General features: G+C 41.8%; 1 protein-coding gene across 1 annotated transcript; it reads left to right on the top strand.

Moving 5' to 3' along the window:
• The first annotated feature begins 9,376 nt into the window (after window positions 1–9,376).
• LOC121791834 lies at window positions 9,377–9,862 on the top strand. The gene has a single exon (XM_042189659.1). It carries the CDS (start codon window positions 9,377–9,379, stop codon window positions 9,860–9,862), a length of 486 nt encoding a protein of 161 aa, XP_042045593.1.
• The last annotated feature ends 1,223 nt before the right edge of the window (window positions 9,863–11,085 follow it).

Below are 11,085 nucleotides of genomic sequence, written 5' to 3'. Positions count from 1 at the left end.
ATTTTTGGATGTGCTGCATATGCACATGTGAGGCAGAATAGACTGGAGCCAAGGGCCAAGAAATGTGTAATGCTAGGGTACCAGGATGGTGTGAAGGGTTAGATATTGTGGAATCTGGATAAAGATGGGAAAAATATTATTGTGAGCAGAGATGTAGTATTCAATGAAGAAGAAATGTCATTCAAGAAGAAGCAAGTTTCTGATATGGGCAGCAATGTTGATTTGCATAATTTTGAAGTTGGTGAGAGCTCCACCACTGATGAAGAAACTGAGATTATTGAAAATTTAGAAGAAGGTGGAGCTACTGAGTTTCAATTATCTCAGAGCATAAGTGATCAACATCCAACAACTGAGAATCAGGAACCAAGAAGAAATCCAACAAGGAATACCAGAATGCCTGACAAGTTTTCTGACTATGATATGAGTTTTTTTTTTGCATTGTGTATAGCTGTTATATGCAGAGTGAAAGACCAAGTTTATTGTAGGGTCATGTAATCAACTGATTAGGGGAAAATCCCAAATCTAGCGGAGTGAAAGACTAGGTTTATCAACAAAATTCCTCAACCCACTTCTACTGACTATTATAGCGGAGCAAGGGTCGAATCCCACAAAGATGGATGAGTACGAAATGTGATTGAGATGATAATCTGTAACACCCGTACTTTTAAGTACTAAAAATAAATGTCGTGATCTAGTAAAAATAAAAAAAAATTCTATCGTTATGCCATGTTTCTCGTTTTCTTTATTTTCTTTCCTTATGTTGTTGGAAATTGGAACGACGGAATTAATTAAAGTTTTCCGTGAACTTTAATTAATAAAAAGAATTTTAGAAAAAAAAAGTAAATAATTGGGATCCTAAATTAAGTCCAATATTCATATAAGTAAAAAGGGCTTTTGGCCCTAACAAATAAAAAGTCTACAAATAAAGAATTTTACAAACTTGGGCTTGTAATTAAACAAGCCCAAAACAAATTCAAGTTTGGAAGCCCAATTTTAATTCCAAAATGTGGGAACAAGCCCAAGTCTTTCTTCTTCTTCTTTCCTCCCTCTCGGCCGTTTCTTCTCAATTGGAGACCCTCCATGTTTCCAACTCCTTCACCTTCCATCTCCCCCAATTAACTCTACAAAATTCAAGAGTCACCCAAGATTAAAAGTTATTTATCTTTCCCTCACCCTTCCACTTCAACATCTCAAGCAAAGCAAAAGAAAAAAAACAGTGAGAGAGAGAGAGAGTGAGAGCCGATTTTGAGGAAGAAGAAGGAATTGCTTTCATTTTGTTTTCCCCACCACCAAATTCAATCCTTTTTGAGGTATACTCCCTTCTTAATTCCTAAAGCATGATTGAGATAAGTAGTAATACATATATGTTTTTCCATATTTCATTTACATAATCCACTTCCATAGCCATTTCAAGCGAATTAACAACCAACCAATCAAACAATCACCGAACGTAATTAAAAATACGAAAGAACTTAACTTTATGTCGAGAACGTGTCTTGCGGGACGTTTCGGGGTGGTTCCGGGCTGGTTTGGAGTGTTTTCGGGTGGGAGGCGGCTGTGCAGCGGCGATAGTGGGATGAGGCGGCCGAGCAGCGAGATGGCTGACTCGGCGCTGCCGGTGGGCTACGGTGATTCCGCGGTGGCCAGACTTCCTCCACTCTGACGGCAGCAGCAGCGAGCAACGGCGACGAACAGCTGCTGCAATGTCGACGTCGACCTGCTACCGCGGCGGTGAGAGGCAGCGACGGATTCGAGCAGCGGAAACAGCGACGGTGGCTGATCAAGAACAGCAGCGACGACCTCTCGGCGTTCAGGTCGGGCGAGCATCGGCAGAGCAGTGAACGCCGGCGGTACTGTGGCAGAGTGAGACGGCCGCAGAAACAGTGACGTCAATGATTCCCGGGAGACAGCAGCGTGCGGCAAACAGTAGCCCGAATCAGCAGCGACGCGACGGGGTTTGGGGGAAATCAGAACGGATTGTCGGTGAAGGCGACGGGATTTGAGGAATCCTCAAATCTGTCGATAGAGAGAGGGAGAGGATTAGAGAGAAGGAGACATAGCGTGATGTGTGGGGAAAGGAAAGAAATTTGGGCCACTTTTGTTGTTGTGGAACTTGGGCCTTTGTTTTTTTTAAGTTGGGCCTCTTTAAATTGTGTTGGGCTTTAAAACTTTAATTGGAGATATAAGGTGGGGGAATAAATCGTTGGGCCGATAGTTAATCGTGGCGAATTATTTAATTAATTCTCGGAAGACTTTTTGAAGAATGAATAATTTTATCCCAAGTATGAATTAATACTTTTTCAACGGTAAATAATTACGAAAATTAAAGTATACGCTTAAATAATTTTTTTAAAAATTATTTTCGACGTCCCGGAAAAGACGAGGAGCCAACGGAGGAAAGAACGAGCGTAAGCGGCCGACCGGCGTCGCACGCGACGCCATGGGCGGCCGCCGAATAATCGAAAATGCACGAAAACCGAGAAAACGAATTATAAGATTTTAATTAGAGTGCATGCATTCTAAAATGTCTTCATTACCGAGATTGATGTGTACTTTATGTATTTACTGAAAAGGTGGTTCGCACGCACGCTAAAGTCGGAACGAGGAACTTTTTACGGAAATCCTAAGCTTTTGAGGTGGGCTTTATTACTTAAATTCTTTATTTGCAATGATATGTATATGGTGAGATATGGGTGGTTTGAATGTTATGTCATGCCGTATTTTATGTTTTGAATTGCCTATCTGATTGTCTACTAGGATAATATCCTACTAGACTTTGATAGTTAACGAATTCGGGTCTGACTAGGGAGTGAGTCCCTACTCGGACTAGTGCACTGATAGGTATCGTGAGCCGTCCCCTGGGTCGGCCAGTCCAGTGATCGAGATTGTGGCCACATTCTCGTTTCACATGATAGCTTAGATATGGTACATGATGGGGGATGATGTTTGCCTGCGCAGGCACTATTTTATTAAAGGAATGATTTAGTGTTTCTCGGCCTTTTTAAAGTAAAACCCGAGATTCACTCGATGATGGCTTGACTTGTCTTAAATGATAAATGTATTTCGGGCATGAGTTCACTGAGTGCATCAAGTACTCAGCCCCTGCATATGTTTTCCCTATGTGCAGGTTGAGCGTGGACGGAGGACGGAGGATGTTGAGCATTGGACAGAGACAGTATTCAATAAATGATCTGGTTACTATTGTGTCTTCATACATAGTAGTAGCTAACTCTCAAATGCTTCCGCTATGCCAAGTTATAAGAATTTCCTTGATTTCCTTTGAATTGTCAAACTATGTCATTCACGTTGTGTACCTTCGAGTTTTAAAACCTTGTTGATAAATGAAATTTCATCTTTTGATCGATATGTCGTACTCATTTTGATTGTTCCCCCTTCTTCCCCGCCTCTTAAATCCCCCACGAGTCACGATTCCCCGTGCTTCCTATCCTTAGGAAGTGCGGTCGTGACAGAATGGTATCAGAGCAATTTTTCCTTCCGCTCTGGACCGAGAGTCTTTTTTTTTTCAGTCGTAGTCTAGACTTATTTCGCTAGACTAAAAGAGTATTCATTGAAGGCTCAACATTCCGTCTCGCCGCGCTCAACAAAAGAGAAGGTAAAATATTTTGAAATGAGAAATGTTTATGCAATCGATGTTGGACGTGATAACGAATGGCATATAATATTATGAGTTATAGACTTCCAAGGCCTTGGATGCAGGCTAAATGTATACGTGTGGACTATTGTTTCTTTTGAGGCAATATATTTATCGATGGAACGAAAGAGGCTTTAAAAGGAACGAATACTTAAGTGGTGATGAGTAAAAAGTTGGGTAATTGTACTAACGTGTATGTTAATCAGAATGCCTCCAAGACGCGCACCAGCTCATAATCAAAACGAGGTCAGCAATGAATCCCAGAATAGTGTGGGACCCGAGGGACAACCACCACCACCTCCACCACCACCACAGCCAGAACGAAATATCGAAAAGGAATTTCGAAAAGAATGCCCTCCGTTGTTTGATGGAATGGGAGATCCGGCCAAGGCTGAAACATGGATACGTGCCATAGAGCGCATATTTAAATTCCTAAGGTGCACCGATCAGGAGCGCATATCTTGCGTGATCTACCAGCTCTCTGGGTCCGCAGAATATTGGTGGGAAACCAAGCAGCGAACGATGTCGCGTGAACAACTGGACGCACTAACTTGGGAAAACTTCAAGGAAGAGTTATATGATAAGTACATTCCGAGGAGTTACCGTAAAGCTAAAGAGGCCGAATTTTATAATATGAAGCAAGGGCGGATGACAGTGATTGAATATGACCCTGCCCTATGCGATATGTCTCGATATGCACCGGAGCAGGTAAATACCGACGAGAAGATGGCGGAAAAGTTTTATGCCGGTCTGAGGCACGAAATCAGGATGGCATTGGCATGCCGTGGAAGGCTCTCGTATGCCGAGTCACTGTCTCGTGCATTGGACATGGAGGAAGCGATGCCACGGGAAAAGACAGTTACACCTACTACTCCAACACCACCGACGCCACAGCAGAATTTCCGAGACAAGAGAAAGTGGGACGGGAACCGCGAACCCTTTGACAACAAGAGATTCCAGGGTACCCCAAATTCTGCCGGGGTAAAGGAAAGCAAGCTACTCCATACCAAAGTGGAGAGTACCGTCAGAGAGCACCTCTCTGCGCCAAGTGCCAAAGGAATCATTTGGGTGAATGCAGAGTTGGGACTAATGTGTGCTACAAATGTGGTGGAGTTGGACATTTTGCCAAAGAGTGCCCGAGCAGCAACAATGCTGGTTATGAGGAGGCTACATGAAAACTCGAGGATGAAAGGAAAAAAAAGTACCCGGAATGTTTGTTAGAGAGGTGCAAATTTCGGGACGAAATTTCTTTTAAGGTGGATAGAATGTAACACCCGTACTTTTAAGTACTAAAAAAATGTCGTGATCTAGTAAAAAAAAAAAAATTCTATCGTTATGCCATGTTCTCGTTTTCTTTATTTTCATTCCTTATGTTGTTGGAAATTGGAACGACGAAAATAATTAAAGTTTTCCGTGAACTTTAATTAATAAAAAGAATTTCGAAAAAAAAGTAAAATAATTGGGATCATAATTAAGTCCAATACTTATAAGTAAAAAGGGCTTTTGGCCCTAACAAATAAAAAGTCTACAATAAAGAATTTTACAAACTTGGGCTTGTAATTAAACAAGCCCAAAACAAATTCAAGTTTGGAAGCCCAATTTTAATTCCAAAATGTGGGAACAAGCCCAAGTCTTTCTTCTTCTTCTTCTTTCTTCTCTTCTTTCCTCCCTCTCGGCGGTTTCTTCTCAAATTGGAGACCCTCCATGTTTCCAACTCCTTCACCTTCCATCTCCCCCAATTAACTCTGCAAAATTCAAGAGTCACCCAAGATTAAAAGTTATTTATCTTTCCCTCACCCTTCCACTTCAACATCTCAAGCAAAGCAAAAGAAAAAAAACAGTGAGAGAGAGAGTGAGAGCCGATTTTGAGGAAGAAGAATGAATTGCTTTCATTTTGTTTTCCCACCACCAAATTCAATCCTTTTTGAGGTATACTCCCTTCTTAATTCCTAAAGCATGATTGAGATAAGTAGTAATACATATATGTTGTTCCATATTTCATTTTCATAATCCACTTCCATAGCCATTTCAAGCGAATTAACAACCAACCAATCAAACAATCACCGAACGTAATTAAAAATATGAAAGAACTTAACTTTATGTTGAGAACGTGTCTTGCGGGACGTTTCGGGGTGGTTCCGGGCTGGTTTGGAGTGTTTTCGGGTGGGAGGCGGCTGTGCAGCGGCGACAGTGGGATGAGGTGGCCGAGCAGCGAGATGGCTGACTCGGCGCTGCCGGTGGGCTACGGTGATTCCGCGGTAGCCAGACTTCCTCCACTCTGACGGCAGCAGCAGCGAGCAACGGCGACGAACAGCTGCTGCAATGTCGACGTCGACCTGCTACCGCGGCGGTGAGAGGCAGCGACGGATTCGAGCAGCGGAAACAGTGACGGTGGCTGATCAAGAACAGCAGCGACGACCTCTCGGCGTTCAGGTCGGGCGAGCGTCGGCAGAGCAGTGAACGCCGGCGGTACTGTGGCAGAGTGAGACGGCCGAAGAAACAGCGACGTCAACGATTCCCGGGAGACAGCAGCGTGCGGCGAACAGTAGCCCGGATCAGCAGCGACGCGACGGGGTTTGTGGGAAATCAGAACGGATTGTCGGTGAAGGCGACGGGATTTGAGAAATCCTCAAATCTGTCGATAGAGAGAGGGAAAGGATTAGAGAGAAGGAGACATAGCGTGATGTGTGGGGGAAAGGAAAGAAATTTGGGCCACTTTTGTTGTTGTGGAACTTGGGCCTTTGTTTTTTTTAAGTTGGGCCTCTTTAAATTGTGTTGGGCTTTAAAACTTTAATTGGAGATATAAGGTGGGGGAATAAATCGTTGGGCCGATAGTTAATCGTGGCGAATTATTTAATTAATTCTCGGAAGACTTTTTGAAGAATGAATAATTTTATCCCAAGTATGAATTAATACTTTTTCAACGGTAAATAATTACGAAAATTAAAGTATACGCTTAAATAATTTTTTTAGAAATTATTTTCGACGTCCCGGAAAAGACGAGGAGCCAACGGAGGAAAGAACGAGCGTAAGCGGCCGACCGGCGTCGCAAGCGACGCCATGGGCGGCCGCCGAATAATAAAAAATGAAAACTGAGAAAACGAATAAAAATATTTTAATTAGAGTGAATGCATTCTAAAATGTCTTCGTTACCGAGATTGATGTGTACTTTATGTATTTACTAAAAAGGTGGTTCGCACGCACGCTAAAGTCGGAACGAGGAACTTTTTACGGAAATCCTAAGCTTTTGAGGTGGGCTTTATTACTTAAACTCTTTATTTGCAATGATATGTATATGGTGAGATAAGGGTGGTTTGAATGTTATGTTATGCCGTATTTTATGTTTTGAATTGCCTATCTGATTGTCTACTAGGATAATATCATACTAGACTTTGAGAGTTAACAAATTCGGGTCTGACTAGGGAGTGAGTCCCTACTCGGACTAGTGCACTGATAGGGATCGTGAGCCGTCCCCTGGGTCGGCCGGTCCAGTGATCGAGATTGTGGCCACATTCTCGTTTCACATGATAGCTCAGATATGGTACATGATGGGGGATGATGTTTGCCTGCGCAGGCACTATTTTATTAAAGGAATGATTTAGTGTTTCTCGGCCTTTTTAAAGTAAAACCCGAGATTCACTCGATGATGGCTTGACATGTCTTAAATGATAAATGTATTTCGGGCATGAGTTCACTGAGTGCATCAAGTACTCAGCCCCTGCATATGCTTTCCCTATGTGCAGGTTGAGCGTGGACGGAGGACGGAGGATGTTGAGCATTGGACAGAGACAGTATTCAATAAATGATCTGGTTACTATTGTGTCTTCATACATAGTAGTAGCTAACTCTCAAATGCTTCCGCTATGCCAAGTTATAAGAATTTCCTTGATTTCCTTTGAATTGTCAAACTATGTCATTCACGTTGTGTACCTTCGAGTTTTGAAACCTTGTTGATAAATGAAATTTCATCTTTTGATCTATATGTCGTACTCCTTTTGATTGTTCCCCCTTCTTCCCCGCCTCTTAAATCCCCCACGAGTCACGATTCCCCGTGCTTCCTATCCTTAGGAAGTGCGGTCGTGACAGCTGGAAGGGGTTAGTTAGCTACCACTCTTTGGGTTGATATCTACCTAGACACAAAACTTAAAAGGGACCTATACTATCCTAACTGGTAAGACGGCCTCATATTGGAATGAAGTCGAGTACGTGAAAAGGTGGTTTGTAAGACTGGAGCGCATGTGAAAAGTAAAAGTTTACTAAAAATGGATAGGCAACGACTGCGACTAATATTCTACCGAACTAGCTGACGAACTGCCAGATCCGCAGAAAAGCTGGCGAAAAGTGGAAGGACAAAAGGTAAAGTAGCTAAAAAGTGTAAAGTGGTCCACAAATCAGAAATTGCAGATGAACAAAAACTCCATGAAAAAACAACTTAAAACAGCGCTTTCCACAAGTTGAGATCTGAAATCAAAAGTTAAATTGAGAAGATTAAAGCCGGTAATCCTAAATCATGCAAGGTGACAGAAACTACGTGATTACAGATTTCATGCATTTAACTTTGAATTAAACGATCAAACACTTGGAATTCTACGCAATCAAACCAGATCTATCCTATCCAAGAGAATCCATGCTTAAATAGTTGGAGATTTATGCTAAACTACTAGATATAACTAGTCTAGCCAGGAACAAAACATTTGCAATCGAAAGATGAACAAAAAGTAAATTTCCACTTCATAAAGTTCAGATCCAAAACAGAGTATGCCAAATCCAAATAGTAACGATGATCAACAAACGATTCAAACAAAACAAGTGAAACTAGAGTTAAACTACGGAAAGCAAGTAAAGATTGTTTGGCCCCTCGGGCGATAAAACGGTGATTCTGTCGATTACAACGGCTGAATGGAACTGTGGTGAACTCCCTCCGGCATAATACCAGAGTCGGAGCTATAAAACGGTGATTCAAGTGATCATGACTGGCGGCGAGGAACAAGAAGTGTCGGAGCTAGTCTCCGCGGTAGGAACTTAGGATATCCGAGAGTGAAGAGTGTTGTCTATCTAAGTGTGTCTCTTTTCCTCCATATGACCTTCTATTTATAGGGTGGCTTGCCCTCATTCTTAGGGTTGCCTTCTGATGTGGAAATGTCGCTATTGACCTTTTCAATAGTTGGCCTTTTCTAGCAATCCTCCCTTCTCCATCTCGAGCCTTGTGGCATGCATCCTGACCAGTATTGCACCCTTTTGGCGTCCTTTTCACTTGAATCTTCCGGTTCTTCTCTTACTGACTTGTACCCCTTTTCCTGCACACTTACAAAACTTTCTTGCAGATAATGCATGTTAAACCCATCATACTGACCAGTTACCAAGGCCTAAAATTCAACTTATCACAGAGCCATCAATATATGAGGAAGCCATAAGGTGCAAAGAAAGTTAGAAATGGATCAAGGCAATGAAAGAAGAAATAGATTCCCTATTGAAGAATGGCACTTGGATTTTGGTAAGGGATCCAGGAACTCACAAACCGATCAGCTGCAAGTGGATTTTCAGGAAAAAGGTAGAAGTGGGAGAAGTTGAAAGCATACGTTTCAAAGTCAGATTGGTGGCTAGGGGGTTCACACAAGTGAAAGGAATCGACTATATAAAGGTTTTCTCTCCTGTGGTGAAGCACACTTCTATCAAAATTTTGTTAGCTCTAACTGCTCATTTTGACAAAATATTCCGGCAAAAATGAAGGATCCGGGGAACTTCAACATCTCTTGTGTGATAGAGAATGATAGGAAAACTAAAGCCTTGTGTGATTTGGGGGCAAGCATAACTCGCATGCCCCTAAGCTTCTTCCGGAAGTTGAAGTTTGGTGTTTTGAAGCCAACCACCATCACCATTCAAATGGCGGATAGATCAGTCAAGTTCCCCAATGGAGTCCTCGAGAATGTCTTAGTGAGGGTGAATGATTTTATTTTCCCTATGGACTTTGTTGTTTTGGACATGAAGGAGGATTCAAATGTCCCTCTCATCCTTGGAAGGCCATTCCTTGCAACCGGGAAGGCTTTAATTGATGTCACAAAGGGAGAGCTTACCCTTAGGCATGGAAACAAGACAACCATCCTCTCCATGTTGGACAAGATGAAATGCCACGAAATGGAAGAATCTAAGAGAGTGGAAGAGGTGTCTTTGAAAGTTGAAGATTGCAAGGTGATACAGTGGCACATGTGAAAGATAAGGATGATGAAGTTGAGAGACCTTTGGAGGACATATATATCCCCAAATGGTTGTTTGACATTGAGGATTAAACAAGTTTGGGGAGCAAAAGAAGGAGGTGGCCAAATTGGCAAATGGTGGATCTAAAGGAAGTGTTGTTGGGGAAGATGCGAAACCAACTTGGTGGAAGAAACGGCTAAACAATCAAAGACGGGCCCCGATGACATTATCCGAGTGAGGTTGGATTATTGAAGCCAAGCTTGAAGAACGTCAGACAAACGACGTTAAACAATTGCGTTATGGGGGAGGCAACCCCTAGTAGGTACAAGTTTTAGAGTTAATATTGTGTGAGTCAATGTGTTTTTCTCTCATTTTAGGAGTTTTCTTAGTGTTTAGTGTGTTTTGTCGTTTTAAGTGTGTTTGATACCCTCAATTACTTTCAAGTTGGGTTTGTTTTTGGTTTAGTGTGTTGGAACATGAAAATAAGTTCGATAGAGGGGGGAGAGTGCGAAGCGAGCCGCTGCACGCACAGCAGCGGCGGCGCCGTGAACCGAGAGAGAGAAAGAGGAGTGAGAGGGTGAGGAGAGTGAGAGAGAAGATGGAGAGATGGAGGAGAGAGAGAGAACATAGCCGAAAGTGTTGGCGGCAGACGATAGATGGCAGTTGCGGCAGGTAGTAAGTGGGAGGAACTTCTCTCACATCTAATTAGGGTTAGATTAACGAGGGAGGTGATGAATTTTGGGTATTGGTGTGTGATCAAATACTAACTAATTTACAGTTGTAACTAATAACTAATTCCAATTTTGAATGTTAAAAATATCAACACAATGACATAAAGTTATTAGTTATCACTGTAAATTAGTATTATCCTAACGCGACCCTTTATATATATATGTTCTTTTTTATTAGGTTAATATTATTGGTTTGGGCTAAAGAGGTGCCCATTTCCAATTTGATGGGGCTGCAGGAAATAGTTAATAGAGGCCTAATTTCGGATTTATTTATTTATAGGCTGAAAATTTAAGAAGAGTCTAGCGCAGTTTCGAAAATTGAATTAATTGTGAGGAATATTAGCTAGTCTTATATTTAGAAATTGAATACGTTTTAATTCAAATTTGTATTTAATTATATAAATTTTCTATAGTAATAACTTTGGTAAATGGTGTAGCTAAGCTAAAATAAATAATCCTCGGAGTAAATTTTTAGTTTTAAAACCAAATTAATAGGAGAAGAAGAAT

Source organism: Salvia splendens, unplaced genomic scaffold (assembly GCF_004379255.2).
Source record: "Salvia splendens isolate huo1 unplaced genomic scaffold, SspV2 ctg933, whole genome shotgun sequence".
In the NCBI taxonomy this organism is placed as follows: domain Eukaryota; kingdom Viridiplantae; phylum Streptophyta; class Magnoliopsida; order Lamiales; family Lamiaceae; genus Salvia; species Salvia splendens.
This window is presented reverse-complemented; position numbering and strand designations above follow the sequence as displayed.